The sequence below is a fragment of the Sarcophilus harrisii genome, chromosome 2, assembly GCF_902635505.1.
Source record: "Sarcophilus harrisii chromosome 2, mSarHar1.11, whole genome shotgun sequence".
In the NCBI taxonomy this organism is placed as follows: domain Eukaryota; kingdom Metazoa; phylum Chordata; class Mammalia; order Dasyuromorphia; family Dasyuridae; genus Sarcophilus; species Sarcophilus harrisii.
The window spans coordinates 511,343,977-511,369,917 of record NC_045427.1 but is presented as its reverse complement, the minus strand read 5'-3'; the positions used below and the strand labels follow the sequence as shown (position 1 = coordinate 511,369,917).

The window sequence follows — 25,941 nt, the reverse complement described above, 5'->3', positions numbered from 1 at the left end:
AATGAAATTTTATATGCAAAAACCTTAATCTAATTTTGGGAATTTATTACTAAAACATACTCAAACCTACAATTCCTGTGAGAAACATCTGGAAGTCAATAGAATATATACTTAGATTTCTAACATTCTAATCCTATTATTTTCTCAAAGTTTACTATTCTTTTAAATCTAAAAACTTTTTATCTTCATCTTATCTGACTTTTCTGAGGATACATCTACAGCTCTCTCTTTCTTCCTACCTATTTATTCCTGATTATATATACAAATTTGCTATGAAAGGAAAAAGGACAGACCTGGTTATGACAATAGCAAGACTGTCCCAAGACTGTCCCTTCAAGGGAAGAGATTGATGTGACACATTTAGCTCTGTTTGATTCCAGGCAAAATTCAAAGTTAACAGTTGGTCACACAGCAAAGTTCCACATTATTCACAAGGTAGCATAACCAGTCTCAGAATTAAACAGGTGGGAAAATTTCTTCTTCAGAAAGGAAAAAGGACCATGGGATAATTTAGTCAAGAGAATCTGACCTTCACCTATGTAAGGTAATTTCTTTAAGTTTCTCCAGGGAAACAAAACAAGTATAGTACTATCCCATAAAATTTTATCTCACATAATATAATTACATCAATTGCAGCCTGGGATAAATAATTATTATAGCAATAAGTACATGAAGGATATTTCATTTATAAATTAAGAATAATCACATTCTGGAATCTCACATATGCACCAAGTACATGATAGCTGACACTAAAAGATCCCGAAAATCTAGCCACTGTAAGACTTCATAGTAAATGAAATCCATATTGCTTATTAACCCCCAAGGCAAAATAAAATCTTAGAATTATTATTATTAAATTGGTTTAAAGGTATAACTTCAATAAATATTAATGGATATAATTTTATAATTTTTATAAGTGGTAGCCAAGTAATCTCAGATGAAACTCATTCTTCACTATAAGCAAACTTGTAAACTCCCCCATTCTGGCTGGATGTTGTACTAGTTTCTCAAACTTCAGTTCTTTATAATTTTACAACATGTTGTCAACAATCGATAAGATCTTATGACCTTGCCCAAATAAAATCCCAAGGAACTTCAACTTCAAGATAAGGACAGCTAAAGAAATCTTTGCTAGTTTTTCATCAAATCAAGATTTTCAGAACCCAAATGAAGGCAATGTGTTGCATTACTATAGTTGATTAAATGCTATGTGGTCCCTCAATTTTCATATCTTATAAGGCATGTTTTATTAGGATGTACCTCTCCTTCATGATTAGCAAAAGAGTAACCTGAGATATTCATTGTATTATGAGTTAATGTTTAATCAAATGGAACATAATTAGTATGTCATAATAAATTGTGCCCTGTTTCCTCTTCTCTAATGTCACCTTTGTACTTCAGTAAAGAGAGCGCCCTTTTCTGGTTTTGTGGTGCTCATGGAGGACTGCTGTTCATGCATTTAGAAAGACTAGCACCTTTCTATGAAGAGAAGCTGGGGAATGTGAGTGACGATTTATTTGGATTCTTATTCTATTCCAATTGGCAATAATCAATTTGATAGAACCATATCAAAGTTCTGCATATAAGGCCCCAGCTGTGAGCTGCAGACTTCTTTTTGCTTCATGGTGACCAAGCCCAGCATAGCAGGAGTGACAACTACATGAAAAATCCCAAATATTTTTTGTATGTGAGGACCAATCTCTTGTCCAATAGAAGCAGATGACCTTCTTATGACCATTTAAAATCTAGTATTAACTCAATAAAGTAATAAGGAGAAACTAAAAAAATTTTTTTAAACAGAATAGATTCTAGCATGAGAAAATTAATAAGTTTCATTATTACCCCAAATCAAATGAACATCTGATTAATTTAAAACTAATATGAAATATATATGCTCAAAAAAAAGGCTATGCAGTAAGTACTGTAATAACTAAGCATTATAGAAACAAAGGTGAAAATACAATCCCTTGCTATCAAAAAGCTTATTATTTCGAAGCTCATGCCTATTAATACTGAGTCAGAAGTAATAACAATTTCATATATGAAGGAAAATATGTTAATATCCCAAAACATCAAATTTTTAAAGATGAAAATTAAAGGAACAAATTGTAGCAAATAAACCTAAATTACTTTTTGCAAAACATTTCTACTCTACATTTATATAATAATTAAAGCAACTTTTACAAATTCTCTGGAAACAAAAAAACTTCAACATTGCATATATTTCAAGGAATTACTTAATATCAAAAAGAACATTTTAAGAAAATTATTATTTTTTTCCCTTGAGGCCATTGGAGGTAAGTGACTTGCCTAGGGTAACATAGCTAAGAAGTGTTGTTAAGTGTCTGAGGCCAAATTTGAATTCATGTCCTCCTGACTTTAGGGCTGGTACTCTATCCACTGCACCATCGAGCTGCTCCATAAGAAAATTATTGTAATAACAAAACATTTACAAATTATCTTACCATTACAAATAATCTTACCATTAATGGAAGAGCTCCTAGTTGTAAATGATGAAGTCGAGGAGGTGCATGGTAATGAGCCAAGTGAGGATGCAGTGCACCTGGAGGATATGTCCCTGCAGTCACTCCAGCTTCAATTCCCAATTCCCTGTCAAAAGCAAAATCATTTAGGTGCCATTCATCTCTATTATCAATCAAAGAGGAGAACATTTCTTTGTACCTTTCCAAAACTAATTTTTTTTTTGCTTATCAACATATTTAGTTCAAAGTATTACCAAAGAATTCTAATAGTTCAAAAGATTAAATTTATCTCAAAATAATACTGTTATAATTTCTAGTTCTATTTTATTTTCAATATAGACCTATGACTTCAACTATTCAGAGAACTTCTACTTTTGAAACACCACCAATGTAGGTCAAAATTTCTTTTGTAACTTAAGTGTCAAAGAGATGCCAGTGGGACTAAAAGGTTAAAACAATGATATCCCCAAAGCCAAATCTCTATATATGCCAGATTTTCCAGACTACAAATACATTATCCATTAGGCTACACTGTTTTCCTAGGTATTAGTATTTAAATAATATTAAGATATGTGTAAAAGAAGCAAAAAGAAAAAAATCAGATTCTATCTTTAAAAATATAATCTAAGGGCAGCTAGATGGTACAGTAGATAGAGGTCCAGCTCTGGAGTCAGGAGGACCTGAGTTCAAATCTGCCCTTAGACACTTACATTCCTGGCTGTGTGACTTGGGAAAGTCACCTAACCCAAAATGCCTCACCAAACACACACACACACACACACACACACACACACACACACACACACGGACATCAAAATTATTTCATTACATTTGAAGTTAATGGACTTTTAGTTTTTAGTTTTGTTTTTTGTTGTTGTTGTTGTTGTTGTTTTTAACATGAACAGAGTTATTTAACTCCTTTGGACCTTCATTTTTCTCTTATAAAGTAGAGATTAGATGATACCTAAACTATATTCCAGTTCTAAAAGGCTATATAGTTCTATTGAGACAATATACATAAATAGTATTACTTTGTTTAAATATAGCATTTAGTATATGCTATACTCTAAAATAAAGCAGTTTTTTGATTCTACTAAAGACTATGTTTTCCATCTCCCTGATTCTGTATCTCACTCAACTTGTAGCACACACAATGAAATAGAAAACATAATGGCCAATCCAAATCCTATTCATTAAACAGTATGATTGCTATGCTATTTACATCAGGCTGGGCAAACACATTGTATAGGTCTTTGCACTTAACAAAATGAGTTGGAATAAGATGAACCAGAACATTATTATGACACGCTACATATTCAAAGACCCGTCAAAGTGTTAAAAACAAAACTCTAACTTAAAACTAAATTTAAAACAATTTTTGTGATCTTCATAATACTGTGATAGACAGTGAGGTACATGCTATATGATACACATTTTAGAGAAGGGAAAACTTGACTCTTGAGAATAGTTAAATGACTTGCCAGGATCACAAAATTAGTGCCTTTCTGACTGTCACACATTAAAAGTCAAAGCCAGAACGCTGCTCTTTCTACTAAATCACAGGGCCTCTCTAAAACATGCAATTTTCAAAAGCTAAAATGCCCAAATTCAGAGTGTGCAATTCATGTGGATAAACACAGAAGAAGTCCTGTGAGAGAGAATACCTAGCCTTTAAATGGTGATTTAGGTATGCAAAGAGCTTTACCTACTTTTCCACATCTGATCCTCACAATTAACTCCAAAAGCTATGCAGTTCTTTAAGGGCAGTAACTGATATTACTTAAATGTACAATGTACACAACTTTTGAGGAATGATAAAGTATAAATTACGGCTTTGCAAACTTGCCTAAATTGTATGTCTAGTTTCATTTATTCACTCTCATTTTAGGTTTTGAATAATTTCCTCAATACCAAGAAAAAAAACATCAATATGGATTAGGAACCTCAAAGTTATCTTAGGGAACTGAAGAGAAATTTAACTAGAAATAAGTTTATATTTGATTGGAGAAGACAATAGTACCCAAATAATTTTCATAAGATAATTTAGGGCATAGATATACAGACTTGAGGAGAAATCACAGGTCTGCCACTGAGACAACAATCCTCATAGAAGACAACTTACCAAGCAGACCTCTCTGGAGCTTGTCGGGGATGGGAAGACATTGTCTGAGGCACATGGATATGATGCCCGTGACCATAGTTTGGGTGCATCCGATGTGGATGGGGTGGAGGGCGCTCATGTGCCCTCCTGAAAACAAAGAGAGACAATTAGAAATAATTCAATACTTTCCAAATTATTCTTAACAAAAAAAAAAAAAAAAAAAAAAAAACACACAAACAAAAAAAAAGCATAATTCTGAAATCATCTTCAAGTTATTTAGACAATTAAATCTCCTGGTTGATTGCATCATAGTTTTACAGAGATAAAAAAAGCTAAGAGATGGATTATCTATTCTAACATATGTTTTTGAGATGAAAGAACTGAGGTTTAAAGCCCTTTAAGTGATATATGTCCAAGATTCAAAAGGTAAAGCATAAAGGTGGAATTTGAATCCAACAGTATATCACGTGTAATCCATCTGTGCCCTATATTCTTACACAGAAAAATCACTATGCTTTAATAAACTTAAGTAAATAATTATATATCCAAAAAGTACAACAATATTTTTACTTACTTATCCTTCCTTTATAATACTCTCTTCAAAATATTTCCAAAAATAGTTTCAGTACAAATTTAGCTAACTTCTGCTGTATTTAACATACCACACACACACACACACACACATTTACATATAAATTGTGTGTGTATATATTTATATATGTGTGTGTGTGTATTTATGTGTATGTAACATTTCTGAAGATCTTTTCTTATTTTTAAAACAGTGAATATATGTGTGTATTTACAATTATGTAAAACATTTCCCTAACACTAATTTTGTACCTTGAAGAAAAAAGTGAAAGAGAAAAATAGCATGCTTCATTCTATATTTAATCAATATCAGTTGTTTCTCTGGAGGCAGATATCATGCTTCATCATTAGACTTTTGGGATGGTCTTGGATCACAATATTGTGAAGAATATCTAAATTGAACACAGTTACTATGTATAATATTTTCCTGATTCTGTTTACTTCACTATGTTTCAGTTTATTTAAGTCTTCCAGGTTTTTTGGAAATCACCCTGCTTGTCATTCCTAATAAATAGCACAATAATATTCCATCACAATTATATACTACATATTGTTTAGCCAATCCCAATTGAAGTGCATTTTTTATTTCCAATTCTTTGCCACCACAAAAAGAGATGCTAGGCTGATTTCAGAAAAGCCTGGAAATATTTCCACTGATACTAGCTAAGTGAAGTGAACCAAGAAAACATCGTTCAGAGATACAATAAGATAATGTACTGATCAACTGTGATGGACTTGATTCTTTTCAACAATGTGATGATTCAAGGCAATTCCAATAGACTTGTGATGGAAAGAGCCATTAGCATCCAGAGAGAGAACTACTGAAGACTAAAGGTGGATCAAAGCATAGAATTTTAACCTTTATTTGCTGTTTGCTTGGGATTCCTCCTCCCCCATTCTTGTGTTTTTTTTTTCCTCCTTTTCATTTGATTTTTCTTGTATAGCATGACAAATACAGAAATATATATTTTTTTTAATTGCACATGTTTAACCTATATAGAATTGCAGGACTGTTTGCTGTCTAGGGAAGGGAGTAGAGAGAAGAATTTGGAACACAAGATTTTGCAAAGGGGAATATTGAAAATTTTCTTTAATATAGTTGAAAAAATAAAAAACTACCAAGAAATCCCTTCCCCGCAAAAAGAACTACTAAAAATTTTTTATACAAATAGGTCCTTTCCTTATTCTCAGTAGTACAACCATCCACAACTACTCTGAAACACTTACAATGAAAAATTCTATCCATACCCAGAGAAAGAAGCATTCTCTACTTCTCTCTTTTTAACTTAATTTTTCTTGAGGGTTTTTATTTTCATTAGGGTGGGAGATCTATGTTCTCTTTCACAACTTGACTTTTATGGAAATGTATTGCATAATTTCACCTATGGTTTCTTAATTGTGCATGGGGATAAGGGAATCTTATCTCAAAACATCTCAAAATGTTTAAAATTGTTTTATTTTAGTTAGATCAGTTCACATCACCACCATGGCAAAGCACATATATACTGAATGTTTTAAAGATAAGAAACTGAAAGACAAGAGACTAGAGAGATTAAACAGAAGTGATACAAACAAGAAACCATACATATATATATGGGGAGAGACTAAGATTAAAGAAATAAAAAAGAGAGTTCAAGATGGGAGTAGTTGAGGGAAAATGAAAAAACACAACACAATACAACAAATTTAAAATGAAAACTTATGTTCATAATTTTTAAAATCTACCATTCAACTTAAAAACAAAAACAAAAACAAAAACAATCACCTCCTTAAAATGTTTATACTATTTCTATTCCTATTTGCTTTTTATATTCCTCACTATACTGAGGAAAACAGCAGCATCTCAGGAATGGAAAGAGCAGAAAGTCTAGAGCCAAAAGCACAAGGTTCCTATCCTAACAATGATGTTTGTTACCTATGTAATCCTGGGCAAACCACTTCTGTCTCCTAGACCTCAGCTTCATCAACTATAACAGAAAACATTAGATATACCTTTTTCAAGATCCTTTTCAACTCTAAAGATATGATCTCATGACGACTTTTCTACAGGCGTAATTCATAAATGGATACAAATGTCCACAACATTCTAAATAAAACAAAAATTAAAGGATACTTTTGCACCCTCATAGACTTTTGTTAGTTTGTCTTTATTTTCAGTTAGATATCATCTACCAAGATGAATCTCTATGATCATTTTGATGATTTTATAACCAACTACATTTTAAAGCTGTATTTTGGCACCAAAAAAGACTAAAAATGGCTTCTAATATTAACACAAGACAGTAAATAATAATCATTTCATTGTTCATAGTAGAGAAATGAAATAAGCGATTCAAAATTTTAATTTCCAACCAATTAAGGATTAAGTATAACCTTTAGTTTCAATTTTGTAAAAAGCCAACTATTTTGTTGCACTTTCTTACTCAGTTGTATTGTGCTAAACATTTTTTTATTGAAGCTGTGCTACTTTAAGTCATTCTGAATATTTAATAAATACTCTGTGTCTATGTGTGTGTGTATGGGTGGGTAGGGGGTGTTAAGAAATTATACACGTTTTTACACATCAGCTTTATCTCTACTGCTGAAGTAAATTATTTGTCACCAAGATCTCAGGTCTTACATCTGCCTATCATTGAGTCCTACAGTCTAACCACCTCCTTCCTAACTGACCCTAAGAATGGATCCTCAGGTCTTCTCATCTTCCCTGAAGCTAAACCCTTCTCTTATTTGTGCTGTCTCTATTAGAATAAAAGTACCTTTATTTTGCTTTTCCATTTGTATTCCCACATAAGACATAGTAAATGCTTTTCTTTTCCTTTCTCTTTTTCTTCCATTCATTCATATCCTAATCTTGAAATGTAGATCAGAATTTATACTCACTTTTAAATATATTCCTCAGATAAGATTATTGCATGACATACATTTTTTTCACATAAAAGTTATCAATATGAGAGTAGTTAAGAAATGATTAATGGAAATTTGTAATTAATAATTAGTACATTATGTCTTAAAATTTTATGATTTTGAAGACTTAAAAAGACAAAAAGAAAAAAAGTGAATAAGATTTTTCTTTTAAACAAATTTACAGCTTACGTTGGATGTTGCATCATTCTTCTCCTTTGAACCTCCATCCTCTGGATCACATCATGAGGATGTAATCTCTGTGCTGAAGGTGCTGTAGCAGGGATATGGTGTGAAATTGGCTGGTGTGTAGGGGGGAGATGCTGAGGAATTGGAGCAGCTGTACTGCTTAAGTGGTGAGTTGGGGGTGGAGGAGGCACAGGGTGAGATGCAGCATGTGACGTCATCTGCGTATGGAAAGGATGTACAGGATGAGGAATAACATAATCCACTTGAGTTGGGGGTTGAGTTTGAGAAGGAGGGTTCCCGTGAGAGTGGGGACATGCAGAAGCTTGATGATGAAGTGGTCTGGTTAAAGAAGGATCTGAAAAATATAATTTAAAGAGCATTTACATATAGGTACAAAACATTCTTTATTATCTGTTATTAACAAAATTTAATTAAAGTAGCACCACAAAGTCAGAAAAATTGTTCAAGTCCTGCTTCTGAAGAGCTGTGTAGCCAAAGGCAAGTAAGATATCAATCAGTTTATTGATCAATTTCTTAACACATAAGGTACAGATAAATGATTGCTCTCCATTGACAGAAGGCCTTGTCTATACACTGATGGAATGAGATGGGGCAGAATGCTTACAATATACTTTGGCCACACCCTTCTCTAAATTGGATGATATGTCAAGAGTTACTTGCCCAATTCTATTATTATGTAACTGTAAGTTACTGTACAAGTTATTTGTGATTTGGATTCTCTTATCTAGAAAACAGGGTACTTAAATTAGATGACTATCAAATCTTCCATTTCTAAAATTGAGCCTATGTAAGTAGATAGAATGATTATAAAATAACAAAATCATTCCAAATATCTAGAGCTTCTATCAGCTTCTCTTTGAGATCTTCAGACACACAAAAAGACCGCTATTACTCAAATGACACTGCTCTTTTCTACTTTTATATCCCATTTTTATTTCAACATGAGATATATCCTTCTACATGCCACAGTGGATATTATGTATAACTGGATAATCTTTAAAGTAATTCTGATAAAAAGTAAAACATTCTCCAATGTATTTCTGCTATGAGCATTTTCCCTCTGATTTAATAAGCTACACATGAAAGTAAGTAACAGCTTATACCCTGTTATACCCTAAATACCAAATGGGATAGAAAGGGGTACAGGGTGATCACTAATGAAAACAACCAGAATAAAATTCCATGTCTTAAATCCTAGTTTCTCATTCTCTTCACTAAATACTGTGACTACAATTGGCCAATCAATATGCTAGAGACAGATAACAAGGATTAAGTACCAGAGGAATCTAAGTGGCTCAGTGAATAGAGCCCCAGCCTTAAAGTCAGTAGAACATGAGTTCAAATCTAGCCTCAGATACAACACTTCCAGGCTGTGTGACCCTGGGGCAAGTCACTTAATACCAATTGCCTCAGGGGAAAAAAAGTAAGTGACTACTATGTACCAGATACTGTGCTATTAGCTTTATAATTTTATTATTATTTTCATTTTACACCTGCGGAAACTGAGGCAGATAGCATTTAAGTGATTTTCCCAAGGCTACAAATCCAGTATATATCTGAGGTCAGATTTGAACTTGAGATTTTCCTGATTCTAAAGTTAGTTTTCTATTCACTGAGTCACCAAGCTGACCTCTAGGTACTCACAATCAAAGCAGACACTCAAAAGTAAATGAGTGTGAGTGTGAGTATATGTGTGTGTGAAAGATTAAAAGGGTTGATAAAGTAGTATAAGATATGGTCGCTATGATTAGTATGATATGTGGGTACATAAGATGAACATAGAGAACAAAATAAATAAGTTGAATTATATGACAAGAGGTCAATTGTTATGCCACAGTTCTCTTTAACTGTTCTGAGTAGGTTTCCCTGCACTAGTTTCCCTTGTCTCAGTTTCCTTAACTGTTCTGTCTCAATCCCCTAAGCTGTAAAAACCCACTCTGGGGTCCATTAAGACCGAGGATTATTTGCTCTAAGGTTGTAAATTGTTAATGCAAGCAAGATAAACAAGAGAGTAGACCTCCTGACTCTTTCTGTCCTCAAGAATTTACAATATCCCTCTCTGGAGGCTGGCCACTGGCTACTGGCTACTGAACGCTGGATTCCTTGAGATGACAGTCTCCTCCAGCCCTGGGACCAACATGGATTCCTTGGTCCCAGTATATCTTTATCTCTGACTGGATAATTTGAGACTTATACTCTCCAACTAATAAAATATTAAAAAGCTCTCATCTCTCTCCTGCTCAGTTTCTCCGGCATTACAAATGACAATGAATAGTGAAAGAATGATTCAAAAGAATGGGTCTTGAAAGTACTTCAGAATTTTTAAAGATGGGAGAAAATTAGAGGTAAAGTTAACTAGTTAACTTTGCTTATGCAAAGGAAGAATAAAGAGAACATGTATTTATGGCATGTCAAGGAATTGAGTCGGCATTCATCTAATGAATACAAAGGATAGAATCATCCAATTTTAGAATTGGAAGGACTATTAAAGATCATCAGATTCAAAACCCTTATTTTATAGTGAAAAACTAAATAAATACAAAATGACTAGCTTTATTAATAACCCTTTCAATTTTCTTTAAATATTATAAATATATTAAATATTACATTAAAATTCAATCAAAAATTTGTTTAAATATTATAACATACATTTTTATTGATTAAATTTTACTTTACTACCTCAGAATGGATCTTGTCTATTTAAATTTTGCATAATCTTTAATATTCAGGACACCAATCCATTTTGAATTTACTGTGCAATATAGTACAAGAAGTTGGACTAAACCTAATTTTTGCCAAACTGCTTTCTATTTCCCCCCCAAAAGATATTATTGAGAGAATTCTTTCTTACGTAATTTATGTTTTGGAGTTTATAAAACACTGGATTATTCGAGCTCGGTTAGGCTTAACTGCTTTCCCTTCTCACCTCTGCTTACTGGCTTCTTTCAAGGTTCAGCATAAATCCAAAGTCTGTATACAATAGAATTTTCAAGGTCATTCTCCTCAAACCCCCACTACAAGTGCCTTCCCTCTGACATTACCTCAAAGCATGTAGTCTCAATCAGAATGTAAACACTTTGAGAGTAGGGACCATATTTTCAGTTTTTCCTATTGCTAATAGTGTGTCACATAATATACTTAATAAATGCCTATGGATTGACTTTCATTCATCTTATTTTTTTAACCAGTACCATGGTTTTAAATTCCTTCTTTACAATACAGTTTGAGGTCTGGAAGCACTTAATTTTCTTTTCATTCCTAGTTTTCTTATTATTTCACATTTTAGATCTTTTGTTCTTCCAAATAAATTATTTTGTTTAGCTCTGTATTCTTTTTACATATGTAATTTGTTTGTCATAACACTAGCTATATAAAAACTTCTACAAGCTATTATCTCTTAGCTCCCAGATGATTCTTCATCTCTTCTCAAATTTAAGTCCTGACTTAGGCCTAATGTCCTACCTTAACTCCTGCCCTGATAATAGGAGATTTCATCATACACATTGATGATGGCTCTTCAGTTACAATGACTACTCTTCCATTTTACCTCAGTCACACAGAGCATTCCTAATATATCCCCATCACACGCAAGTGTTCAACTTCTAAGATCAAGAATTCTGAAAATACTTTATATGACCATAACTTCCTAAGATTCCATTTCTCCCTAAACTTCACTCTTCAAATAATAATTCTTTACTGATAAGCAATTTTTCCCTTCCTTGGTACTGTCCAAAACTAACATCCTTTGGTCTAGCCTCACTTTCTTCCCTTTAAAATCTCTAATCCTCCAAGTAAATTAGTTCACTGTTACAATTCTTTCCCATCACTGCTAATTTCTCTCCAAAATCATGGATTGCTTGATTCCTACCACCTTGGTTCTTCCATATTCTCAGAAGACCTATCCTTATACATTTTTACTTTAAAAAAAAAAAAAAAAAAAAGGTTACTATTAACTGAACTCTATTCTCTTTTCAGTATATTAAATCTCAAAATTCCTTAACACCATTCCCTATTTTCTCTTCTTTTATTCTAGTATACAACAAAGAATCCATTTTGATCAAGGTTAAAAATCACTGCTACCTTCTCTTATCTTTAATCTCATCTTTTCTCTTTTTAGTATATTAAATCTCAAAATTCCTTAACATTATTCCCTATTTTCTCTTCTTTTATGTTAGTATACAAAGAATCCATTTTGATCAAGGTTAAAAAGCACTGCTACCTTCTCTTATCTTTAATCTAATCTATTGATTCCTTTCTTGGATGTTTTCTCTGAAAACATGTACAAGTCTACCTCACCCTTTAAAAATCCTCACTTGATCTTAACATCCCCCTCAAGCTATCATCTTTTAGCTATCCTCAAACTCACTGCCTAATTCTTTCTCTATACTCCTGTTCTGCTTGGAATGGATATCCTCCTAACCTCCAGTTTTTATAATTTACATGAATTCTTTTTCTACTTCTACCCTCTTCAGCACCAGATATCAGAGACAGCTAGATTAACAGAGCAGAATAGGCAATTTGAACATAAATGCCCTATAGATCTGTTAAGTTTTTTGTTCATTTCTTATTACTATAGCTAACATTTCTAGTACGATGTTAAATAATATTGGTGATAATGGGCATCTTTCTGTCATCCCTGATCTTCCTGGGAATGTGTCCAGTTTCTCTCTATTACAAATAATGCTTGTTTATTACAAATAAAATTATTTAAGGAAAAATCCTTTTATCCCTTTTTATCCTTAAAAGGAACTTTCATCCCTATGCTTTCTAATGTTTTTAATAGGAATGGATGCTATATTTTGTCAAAAACTATGCCCTATACATCTCAATCACAAAACCACATCTTCAAGAGTAAGAGGGGGTGTATCTTGGACAAGAATTGTTTTGATTAGCTGCATAAGTCTTAGAAAGAACCCTATATGCTTATAAATAATACTGCAGTATATTTGCAGTTACAGTTTGCCTTATTAAGTGAAGAGGGCAATAAAACAGGGGTAAAGGGGAAAAGTAGACCAATTAAGAATCTTTTTCTAATTCTGCCAGTTCTAGTCCTTTTTACTTCTACCTCAGGCTCCATAAATTCCCTTGGGATCTTGTTTCTCCTAACCCCTACCCTGACATTCCCTAGCCCCACTGGCTGAAAAAGAAATCCTAAGGAATTTATAACCAAAGAAGAACTAGAGATCATTACTGATCACAAAATAGAAAATTTTGATTATATCAAATTAAAAAGTTTTTGTACAAACAAAACTAATGCAGACAAGATTAGAAGAGAAACAATAAACTGGGAAAACATTTTTACAGTCAAAGGTTCTGATAAAGGCCTCATCTCCAAAATAAATAGAGAACTGACTATAATTTATAAGAAACCAAGCCATTCTCCAATTGATAAATGGTCAAAGAATATGAACGGACAATTCCCAGAAATTGAAACTATTTCTAGCCATATGAAAAGATGCTCCAAGTCATTATCAATCAGAGAAATGCAAATTAAGACAACTCTGAGATACCACTGCACACCTGTCAGACTGGCTAGAATGACAGGGAAAGATAATGCGAAATGTTGGAGGGGATGTGGGAAAACAGGGACACTAATACATTGTTGGTGGAATTGTTAATAGATCCAACCATTCTGGAGAGCAATTTGGAACTATGCTCAAAAAGTTATCAAAATGTGCATACCCTTTGATCCAGCAGTATTACTACTGGGCTTATATCCCAAAGAGATTTTAAAGAATGGAAAGGGACCTGTATGTGCAAGAATGTTTGGCAGCCCTTTTTGTAGTGGCCAAAAACTGGAAACTGAGTGGATGCCCATCAATTGGAGAATGGCTGAATAAACTGTGGTGTATGAATGTTATGGAATATTATTGTTCAGTAAGAAATGACCAGCAGGAGAATTTCAGAAAGGCCTGGAGAGACTTACATGAACTGATGCTGAGTGAAATGAGCAGGATCAGGAGATCATTATATACTTCAACAACAATACTATATGACCATCAATTCTGATGGACCTGGCCATCTTCAGCAATGAGATGAACCAAATCAGTTCCAAAGGAGCAGTAATGAACTGAACCAGCTATGCCCAGCGAAAGAACTCTGGGAGATGACTAAGAACCATTACATTGAATTCTCAATGCCTATATTTTTGCCTGCCAGCATTTTTTTTTTTTAATTTTCTTCACAGGCTAATTGTACAATATTTTAGAGTCCGATTCTTTTTGTACAGCAAAGTAACGGTTTAGACATATAAGCTTATTTTGTATTTAATGTATTCTTTAATATATTTAACACGTACTCGTCATCCTACCATCTAGGGGAGGGGGTGAGGGGAAAGAGGGAAAAAATTGGAACAAAAGGTTTGGCAATTGTCAATGCTGGAAATTACCCATGCATATAACTTGTAAATAAAAAAAAAAAAAAAGAAAGAAATCCTAGCTACACAAAGAGGTTTAAACTCACTTTCCTTGCCTATTTCTACTATTTCCCTACAAACCAAATTCACATTTAGTCATGGTAATTATTATTTATGGCTATTGTCACACATATAAGTCCAGTTAGTTCCTGAAGATTTAAGGAGTGAGGAAATAACCTAGCATTATTTAAGCAATTCTTAAAAGAGCCTGTTGGGATATATTGATATCTAGAGATGGGAAGCAAGAGAAACTAAATAAACCCTGCTACTAGATCATGTATATAAGACAATTGAGAGCTTAGGAAGCAATGAAGTCAATCTGGTAGTATCTCTGGTTATAAGACCACAGAATTCTGTGGTACTAAAATGTATCCATGAAACACTTGATAGACTAGAAGGAAATAGAGTTTAGCTTATTGTTCCTGGAAGAAGTAATTTAACTTGGGAGAGCTAGTAGCGTTACCAGTAGCATCTTTAATTATGAGGCCTATTGCTTAGGGATAAGCCAATATAATTTAGCAGTGTCTGGAACAACTATTCCATGTAGCCCTTACAAGGATATTATCAGATATGTCGTTTGCAGATGTCCCCAGACAATTCCCATTTATTTCTTATCAAAGGAAGTTAAAAAGAACAGAAGAAAAATCAAGAGCGTTCTCTAATAGTAAAATTCATCTTTGAGATACTTGATGATTCAATAAGCAATAAAGTTGGTTTTACTATATATGGAAGAAATAACTAAAGCTGGAAGGTGGTTGGGAGAATTGCGGTATTACACATTCTGCAGAATGCATGGTCTGAATAATTCAAGTCAAAAATTCCCTATGTGGGAACTTTCAAAAAAGGTCAAGGAAAACAAAAACATTAGGATGTGATCTGGTTGGCTTTGGGTCTTTATCTGCTGTGATATCCTTTGTGTGTTGGGGAGAGGGGAAAGGTAGAAGAAAAGGGAAGAAGAATTCTCCATTTAATCAATCTGGTGAAAGCCAGAGGAACATTATGTGTATTTTCAGTGAAGGAAAGAAAGAAGAAATTTTGGCTATGGATTCTTACCACCAGAAGGTTAAGGATATTTTTTAAAAACAAAAAAAACCTGACATGTCCTCCAGAAGAGAGTAATTAATATTGATTAACTAGAAAGAAAGGGACACTAGAATAATGAGGGACTAAGATAAACTGAGGTAAGCCAAGAGTTAAGAACAGCATGATCCCACAGAGAATATGAAAGGCCTTCAGAGGAGAAAACAGGCCTCTCTAATTGAGATTTTTCATTTTATGATGGGTATTAACTTGGAAGCAAAATTCCTGGCCCTTAAACTAAAACTGTTTTGATGGTAGAGGCTTGGATTAGAGGCATAACACAGTTCTTTTGGACAAATTAATTATCTTTCTTTCCTTTCCCCAAGCATAGTAGACCTGGGCCTGTGAATAGATGATAGAAAGAGAACAAAAGTCACTTTATTTTTCCTTTTATTTCCACAGACTTTCCAAGATTTTAAAGACGAAAGAATAAAAACCTAGATTAAAAACTTTAAAGATTGTATATCAAGGAGGAAAGAGCATGTATATGCTGATTCAGGAAGTTCATGACTGAAAGAAACATAAAGAGGGCTAAAATATGTATTTAAAAAAATTTTTTTTAATATTTTAAAATCACCTAAATTTCTGGATTCTCCTTTATCCCCATTCACAGAAAATCATTCCTTGTAACAAGGAAAATAATTCATCAATAATACTAAAACATCAACCAAGAATATTTTTAAAAACTATTACATAACATAATGGTTCATAAAGAAAATCCCTCAAGTTTTAGAGAAGTAGAGATTTTAAATTACTTAATTAAAGGTTTTAACAAAGATTTTAAAACAGTTCTAGTTTCTTGGCAGATTATTCACATATGAAATGTCACCTTTTTTTTAGTAAATGAAAATACATATTTTACTTCAAAGCAGGAAAAATGACTAAGAAGTCTTTTCTTTTATGACATGCCTTAGATAAAGAATGATATTTTCATCTATGGGATAAATTAAAAATTTCCAAACCTATTTTCATATTTAAGAAACAGAATACTGGATAGAATACTCAATGTGGAATTAGGAAAGATTTGAGCTTGATTTCTGTTAAGGATTACTCCTAAGTGTGAAGGAGCAGGTTGATTTTTCTGAAAGCCCCCACAACTGTGAATCATAACACATATGAAGGAATTGCAAATCAGCATTTACTGACTCAGATGTTGCTTGTGAATTGGGAATGAAATAAATAGGAGGCAAAAGGGAAGAGAAGAGATCAGAGAATGCAACTGCCTCTCAGTCTCACTGTATCCTTATCATCCTCTTACATGAAGGGATCTGTTCTGCTGATCAGAATTAGATCCCCAGCAGCCACTAGCAGGTTGCTCCCATAAGAAATGGCGCCCGAACATGAGCACAAGAAATAAAGAAGCAGCAGCAGCAATGCTCCAGAGCTGTTCGTGAGGATCCTCCTAGGAGAGTTCCTTTGGTAACCCGCAGGGAAGGAAAAGGAGAAGAGACCTAGTAAGACTTTTTCAATCAGGGTAATTAAAATGGACCAACGCATCAAAGGGCTGAGCCAGGAGATTGATGAGAGACATGAAAAATGTCTGTTCTGACTACGGTCCTCTTCTCTGTCAGAAAGTTTGCCTCCATGACTGACATATCACAAGATTCAATACTTTCTATAGTGTCTCACCCTGCAACCATCCAGAGGAATAGGAGGAACAGACTTTGACAGGGCTGTTTGCATTCTTCAGCATGCAGACTAGATAACAGCTGCTTCACAATATTGGATAAAACTTACTGACCATGCTGTTGGAGGGAAAAATAATTGTGTTCCCATAAAACAAAAAACAGGGAATTGTTGATGACCAGACCTAACTGTGAAGGGGCAGTTCGATTCTCTGAAAGCCCCCATAGCTGTTAATCATAACACACTGGAAGGAATTGCAAATCAACCTTTACTGATAAAGATGTTGCATATGGATTGGGAATGAAATAAATCGGAGCGAAGTAGAGAGAGGTCCGAGGATGTAACTGCTTTTCTTATATTATATTCTCATATGGAAGGATCTATTCTGTTAGTCAGCCTTAGGTCTCCAGCAGCCACTCGCAGGTGGCTCCCATAACAGATTCCTAACTCAGATACTCAATATTACTAGGACCATGAGCAAGTAAGCTACCTGATTTTCCTAAGTATCAACTTAATCAACTGTAAAAAATAAACAAAAGCTGTAGCATCTAGCTTAGAAGGTTGTAAGACTCCAGTGATATGATGAATTTACCTTCATAATTCTAAAGATACATAAATACCAGTTTTTAAAATGTGATCTAACACTTTTTCCTGTTTTTTAAAATTTCAATTAAAAAATTACAATCACATGTAAAGAATTTTTAATATTTTTTAAAAAATTTTTTATTAAAGCTTTTTAATTACAAAGTGTTTCAACATTGACCCTTGCAAAGCCTTCTGTTTCAAATTATCCCCTCCTTCCCCCATCCCCTCCTCTAGATGGCAGGTAATCTAAAACATTTAACATTCATTTTTAAAGATTTTGAGTTTCAATTTTTTTTTTCTCTTTCTCCCTTATCTCTCTCTTACTTCCCTTTCCCCAAGACAAGCAATCTGATATGGTTTATATAACACTCTATTTTTCTTGCATTTTCCTAAATCACCTAAATTTTCTAGCTGTCAGATTTCTTAAAAAAATTAATTTAGACCCAAGAATATTCATAGTAAGTAAATATTAAAGTGCTGATAAACAGCCCCATGGAATACACAAGTAATATTACTATGATTAAAATGTGACTGGGTAAATATATGCACAGTTATAATTATACTTACAAGGGGGTGGCATATAATGTCGACATGATGAAAGGGAGGCTTGTGGAGGAGCCTGGGGTTGAGGCTGTGCAACCACACTTGATCCATAACCATCCATTGAAATTGGTTGGCTTGGGCCAGCATTGGCCTGGTGGGCAAAAATTGCAGCTCGTGAAGAAGAAACAGGGCAGCAAGGATCAAAGGCGGATGCTCCATGAAAACCACCATTTCCATGGCTTCTGATACCATTGTTGCTCAGGTCTACTGGTAAAGCCTGCTATATAAAACAGAACTATGTCTCCAAATGATCTTTACAAAAGAATTTCAAAACAATAGCACTTTACATGTGAATTTAGTAATAATTTAAAGTGATCTATAAGGATGTATCAAATCAAGAGACCGAAAATTTAATCAACCAAAGGGAAAAACTAAGGAAAAAAGCAAACAAACAAACAAAAAAAAAAGTGAAAATACTATGCTTTGTTCCACATTAAGTCTCTATAGTTCTCTCTCTGGATGCAGATGGCATTTTCCATCCCACATCTATTGGAACTGTCTTGAATCACAGCATTGCTAAGAAGAGCTAAGTCCATCACAGTTGATCATCACATATTTTGCTGTTACTTTGTACAATGTTCTCCTGGTTTTGCTCACTTCACTCAGCATCAGTTCATGAAAGTCTTTCCAGGCTTTTTAAAAATCAACCTGCTCATTTATTACAGAACAATAATATTCCATTACACTCACAGGCCCTACCTAATTCAGCCATTCCCCAATTAATGGGCATTCACTCAACTTTCAATTCCTGTCTAAAAAGAATGTCTCCCACTGTCTCTCTTTTTCTCATTCACATACACAACTCAAATGATACCCCAAAGGACAATGTGTACATAGGAGTAAAATCTGCAATTATTTACATAGTGGTATTTGCAAAAATTTTGAGTACAACAATGAGACTATTGAATATTCCATGAAATGATATTTTGGGGTTTTTTGGAAATATAGCAACTCGTGAAATTTGACACAGTTAATATTGTTGTCTTAAAGAATGATATAAAAGTTGCATTTGCATTACTGAATTTAATTAAAGAAATTTTCTTTATGGTTACTATAAGATAGCTGAACTTAGGATATATGGATATAGTGAAATATCTTACATCAAAATAAGTAAATGAGGTTTTCATAGAAACATGGACACGAATACTTGTATGAATTGATAAAGAGTGAAAAAAGTAGGATGGAGAAGTAACATACACTGACTAAAATAACGTAAAGGAAAACAATGCTTAAAGAAAAAAGCTAAACTCAAGACTAAATGTATCTAGGTCTTAGAGAAAAGATAACGAAACATCTATTCATCAAAAAAGCAGGATAGTGAATAAAATATGATACAGTCAGAAAAATATGGTCTGAGAGTCCACCTTATGATACTCCTTAGCTACAAACCTTGGGTAATCTATTAGGCCTTAGCTTCCTCAATTATAAAACAAGGGAATTGGACTCAAACAAAGAGTTTCTAAGGTCCCTTCCAAATCTAAAGATACGACTATAATATATGATGCCGTAAACTGTGCTTATGAAAAAAATAATGTCCAACAGTTTTGTTTACTAAGGGAAGATTATATCGTAATAATGATTACTGGAGTAGGAAGGATAATAGAGAAATGGTGTAAAAAAGGCATCAATAAAATTTGAAGAGAAAACTATATAGAAAATTTGATTATTTACCTAGCTTAAAATAAACCAGCAACATGCTAATAGGTTTCATATACACAAATATATTTATGGCAGCATTTTTTTAAGGCAGCAAAGAACTAAAAATAGACTACATGTGATTGGAGGATGATTGAACAAATTATAGTACTTAAGTTTAATGGAATAATTTACCATAAGAAACAAATATGAAGAATTGAAGATAACATAGGAGGACTTCTCTGAATTAATTTAGAAATCAGAGTATTTTAAAGAAATCAAAAGAAAAATTTATATTGTGATCATAAAAATATAAAAAGACAACATCACCACTGAAAGGCATCAAAATGCTAATCAATCTGGTCATTTATGATTTCAACAGATGTTTTCCATTTTTCAATTAGAGGCATTAACATGATTTATAGTTGAAGACATGACTAATGTGTTGATTTGTCTTGTTTACCTATATATCTTTGTTAAAAGGAAAGTTCCATGGGGAGGAGAGGAGGAACTATAATTAGGAAATGATAGTGATGTTTAAAATAGAGAACACTAGCAGAACAATTCTTAAATTTTTAAACACTACTGTTATACAATTAACAAATGGTCCTGAATCCCAAATCTTGGACACTGAAAGCTAAAATAAACCTGTCCTTTAATTGTTTTTTTGTTCACCATTATACATAAATAACCTCCCTTCAAACCTTGATTTCTAATATAAGCTAAATAAACCTGGAACTAGTCTCCTCAAGTGGTTAAGAGCAGGACATGAAAACTCTCCTGCTGTGACTTTCTTGCTATCATAAAATGGGTAGCACTTATACGCTCTGGTTAAATGTAATTTAGATATAACTTATCTAGGATTTGAAAAAACCCTACCTAATGAATACCTTTCTTCATCCTTTTAATACTTTCTTCTCACGTATTTGAATTATCTTTTTTTACTTTATTGCAAGACTGCTTCCTCTATCTCACATGTTAACTATGAAGAGAAATGGCAGGAGGGAAGCCTGCCTTCCCTCCTGAGGAAGAAAAAATTATATGTTTAATAAATATTTCTTAAATTAGTTAAAGTGCTCTCAGAAGAAAAAAATACTAAAGAGAACTCTCAGCAAAGGACAAAGAGTATATGAAAAAAGAGTGATGACATTTAGAGGCTGTGCTAAAACTTGGCAATTCTCTCAACCTCTCAAGGTGCTTCAGGTAGGGTGCTAAGTGCAAAACAGATCATTTGCTGTGTGGCAGAGCACGCTCCTGACCAAGGATAAAACATTCTTTCATTTCTCCCAAACTGCATTCTTTGGATTGGAATCCATCATGGCTCCAGAAAAACCAGGAAATTGATGATCCTTTGAGACTGCATTGGTTTTGGTACTTATGACTCATAAGTAGTCTCAACACTCTGCCCCTATGATTGGAGGATAAACAACTTTTTTTTTTCTTTTCGTTTCTTTTCTTTTTTTTTTTTTGCTGAGGCAATTGGGGTTAAGTAACTTGTCCAGGGTCACACAGGACAAACAACTTCTAAAGCCATTTAAAGAAAGCTCCAACTCCTCTTAACCCCTTAGATTGGATTTTATCATATTCTCCCAACTCCAAACTCCAACTCATGTCCCTGCTTCTATCCCCTTCTTCCTTTTCAGTTTTTGTGTGCTGTCTTTGAAGAGACTTTCTTATTATATTTATATATCTTGTGCCTAGAACAGTACCTGGCATAAACATTAAATAAATGTTTACTGACAGACAAATCTGTTTCTCTGCCTCTTCCAATGCACACAAAAAGTGGCTTTGAATCTTTTTCAGTTTACATACATGTATGTGTATTTATGTGAGCACATGCCCCTATATTTCACTTGGTTTAACACAGAATAAAGAAAAAAGTATGTGATCATGCTGACCTTAGTCACTCTATTTTTATCACCTAAAAAAAAAAAAAAATTGTGGTGGTTTCCAGAAGGCAACCTAGGTATATTGGAAAGAATTTCTGGCTTAAGAGTTAAGACAGAAGAAATACATTTTATATGATTTCACATGAGTAATTAATTGATATCATTTTACTTGCCTTCTTGGTGAGGGAACAGAGGGAGAGAATTTGAAATTCTACAGTATTACTTTAAAAAAATAAACTATTATACTTATTGTGTATCTAAGTTATATTTTAATATATTTAACATCTGCTGGTCATCCTGCCATCTGGGGGAGGGGGTGGGGGATAAGAGGTGAAAAATTGGAACAAGAGGTTTGGCAATTGTTAATGCTGTAAAGTTACCCATACATATAACCCTGTAAATAAAAGGCTATTAAATTAAAAAAAAAAAATTTAAAAAAAGAAACTATTAATCATAATGCAAGAGAATAAAAACTCAATGCTCAAGGCTGTTTTTCATTTGTCTTTATCTCTCTACCACTTAGTATAGTCCTTCACAAATAAAAAAAAGAGTAACTGTAAAGGGCTGAAACTCCTGAGTTCATGCACTGAGGTTTGGACAAGCAAGCACTTAAGGCTAATTACTTACTGGACAATATTCTATTATCATTTGCTTGGAAAATGGCCCGCCCCACCATTCTGTGCTGGCTCCAATTGGTTGGTGTATAGAGAGATTGGGAGGAGGGATTAGAAGGTGGAGTAAGACAAGCCAGAGTGATGCCTGGCCAGATTCGTGTGGCCCTTCCTTGGACTTGGACAAAGAATAAAGATCAAGGACTTTTGCTTATCCCGACTCCGACTGATTCTAAGGTATCCAGGGTGCTGCACAAGTAATAAATCTTTTTTTTCCCTCTGAGGCAATTGGGGTTAATAGGAAACTGGGGTTAAGTGATGTGCCCAAGGTAACACAACTAGGAAGTGTTAAGTGTCTGAGACCAGATTTGAAATTCGGGTCCTCTTGACTTCAGGTCTGGTGCTCTAACCACTGTGCCACCTAGTTCCAAGTAATAAATCTTTTTTGAATTAAATTAGCAATCAAAAACAACACTGCAATTATGAGATGGGCTACATAAATTTAATTAACTATATATGAAAACATGAGAGCAATCATTTTTGAAAGCTTTTATGCATCTGGAGAAAAATTAAGTAACTGTTAACAAATTATACATACCTGGTCATGGTAGCTGGTAGCAGAACTACTACTTGCTCCACATGGTGCCTGCACTTGTGGAGGTCTTTCCACGGGACAACTAGGCTCACTGAACGAAGGAGAAATTGGAACAGCAGGGTGAGGAGTATGGTGGTGGTGGTGATGATGTTGAAAGTGGTGTCCATGTTGTTGAAAACAACTTGTATGCGGATGCCCTAATCCATGGAGATTTTGTGATGATCCTCCACATGGTGAGTGCTGAGGGCAACAGGAAGGTAACCTTGGCATTGCAGGAGGGCCAGTCTCCATTACAGCACTAGATGTGGTTCTCCTTATATCATCTTGAAACAAAAAAACAATGCATAAGATAACTTAAAAATAATTACCAAGTATCACTCTGAAACTAGAACTGACAGTTGAAGAATTAGCTGACCTAAAAAACTCTTAGTAAATACTGAATAATAATTCAGCAAATTGATATTATGAAGATATGTTTTTACAACTTATTAGATGTTGCCATGGCAAAAAAAAAAAAAAAAAAAAAAAGTCAAAACCATTTTATGTCAAATATTAACAAATCTAAGTGGAAGGGGTTCCCCAATAATTTTTAGGAATGCATCCTGAAATCAAAAATTTTGAGGACTCTTGATTTTAAACATTTTAAGCCAAGCACAAATCATGACAGAGAATTATAACAATGTTAAAAGGCAAAATATTTTGTTTGTATATCAAATTGTATGTCCATAGGATAGTTTAGATGAAAGCAGGTTTCAGAAAAAAGACATTCAGAAAAATACCTAACAATAGGCAACTTTCAATTTTTTCAAAAAAGAGAATACTATTACTTATTTGTTTTCACAGTGGAAATTAGGAGGAAAGAATAATAAAACTGATGGGGGGGGGAGAGGGGAAATGAGGGGATAAAAGGCTCAAACTAAGGAATTCTTCCTTCACCGGGCAAGTCAAGCAGTTATTCCTCTGCATCCCAATTTGAAAATTTCTGGTCTGAATAGATGATATGAGAACCTTTGTCATCTTAAGTAAAATTCCAGAGATCAAAGTAAAGCAGAATAAGGTAAAAAGGCTATGAAACATCAGCTAGGGGGGTTAGGGAGTATTTTACAAAGCAACAAAGGTTCGGAAATATGTTGAATATCCTGTATAAATGAAAACCTTTCACAAATGAAGCAAAACTTATTCAAGTCATAGTCTGCCCATATAAAGGCAGTAAAGAAAAAGGGCAAATTGTAGCACTAAGGTAAAGGGTACTGAGGCCTGAAAAAGGGATAAAACAGGAAAACTAAAGACTTTCTAGATGAACTACTTCATCTAGAAAGAGCCAAGAGCCCTAACTGATAAGGACATATTCTAGAGAATAGTTTTACAAGAAAAAGACTGTTAACTGTAGAAATGAAGAAAAAAATGCTTGTCACTCACTGGCAAGACAATACCAAGATCAGAATATTGAATGTTGGAAAATTTTTATTTTTAATGAAGGAACTCACCTTTTTGTTCAAGGCTACACCAAAATCATCATCATAGGTAAGTCTTTAAAATGTGGCCATCTTAATCAGATTGTTTAAAAAAAAAAAAAAAAATCCAGATAAAAATAGTAAAGGAACTTTAAAAAATCTTCCATATTTTTGGAAGTCTTGTCCTCATTGAAGAAATGCTGAATTCTAATAAATATACTGATAGGATGGCAAGGAAAATTTTTAACTGATTTACAGAAATTCACAAATGGAGGAAGACTGCTTCATGGTCATATAAATATTTTCACACTCAGGAAAGATTAAGAAATTCATCTAAGAAATGGAGACAGACATGTTTTGATGATCTGGGAAATCAAGTGATTTAAGAGCCATTGAAACTTATAAAGCTTTATTATTTTCAGTCAATTTCCAGTTGTGTCCAATTCTTTGTGACCCCATTTTGAGGTTTTCTTGGCAGATACTGAAGGGGTTTGCCATTTCTTTCTCCAGCTCATTTTACAAATGAGGAAAGTGATCCAAACATGTTTAAGTGAGTTGCCCAGGATTACAAAGCTAATAAGCTGAGGCCAGGTTTGAACTCATGAAGAGGAATCTTCCTGGCACCGCCTGGCTGCTTTAAGTTTTCTTATACCAAGAAATATAATTATTTTATTTTGCCCAATTAATCTGCATAATACTGACATTTTAATGCTTTACATATAGTTATCAAAAAAACTGTTTCCCTTACTTATCTTGATTCCATGCCCATCTCAAAATATTATTCAGTTTTATTATTACTTTGTACCTATTATTGCTTTTCTTTGACCCTTTAACATAAGTAAAGAAGCCATAGTGAATATGAAGTGTCTGTTAAATATAAAAAAAATTGTAGAAAAGGATCCTCATGGAAACATGATATCTTTTACACAGGCTCTGTCCCCCATGGCAAAAGGATGCAATGTGTCAGAACCCTATTTTTCCTAGTAACATTCAATCATTGAGGACAGATATAATTTGTAGAAGATAAAAAGTTCTACTCATACTATTTTCTTAATTTAACACACATTTTTTAAAATGACAACCTTTCTGAGCAAAAATATATTAAAAATAACTGCCCTAAAATTTTACATTATTTCTACTCAAAAATTTTTCTACTGTTCCATCA

General features: G+C 33.6%; 1 protein-coding gene across 8 annotated transcripts in view; it reads right to left on the bottom strand.

The window, feature by feature from the left end:
* The window catches only part of RNF111 (ring finger protein 111), a 140,477-nt gene that overhangs the window by 7,784 nt on the left and 106,752 nt on the right, over positions 1–25,941 (bottom strand). For 6 of the 8 annotated variants that reach the window (XM_031955282.1, XM_031955283.1, XM_023498485.2 and 3 more), the window contains 5 exons: positions 23,326–23,645; positions 18,557–18,812; positions 8,266–8,617; positions 4,606–4,731; positions 2,484–2,610 (listed from right to left, as the gene is read on the bottom strand). In XM_031955282.1, coding sequence (XP_031811142.1) covers positions 2,484–2,610; positions 4,606–4,731; positions 8,266–8,617; positions 18,557–18,812; positions 23,326–23,645 — 1,181 coding nt within the window. The remainder of the gene's footprint in view (positions 1–2,483; positions 2,611–4,605; positions 4,732–8,265; positions 8,618–18,556; positions 18,813–23,325; positions 23,646–25,941) is intronic. The other 2 variants (XM_012543750.3, XM_012543760.3) reach the window with 1 other exon arrangement.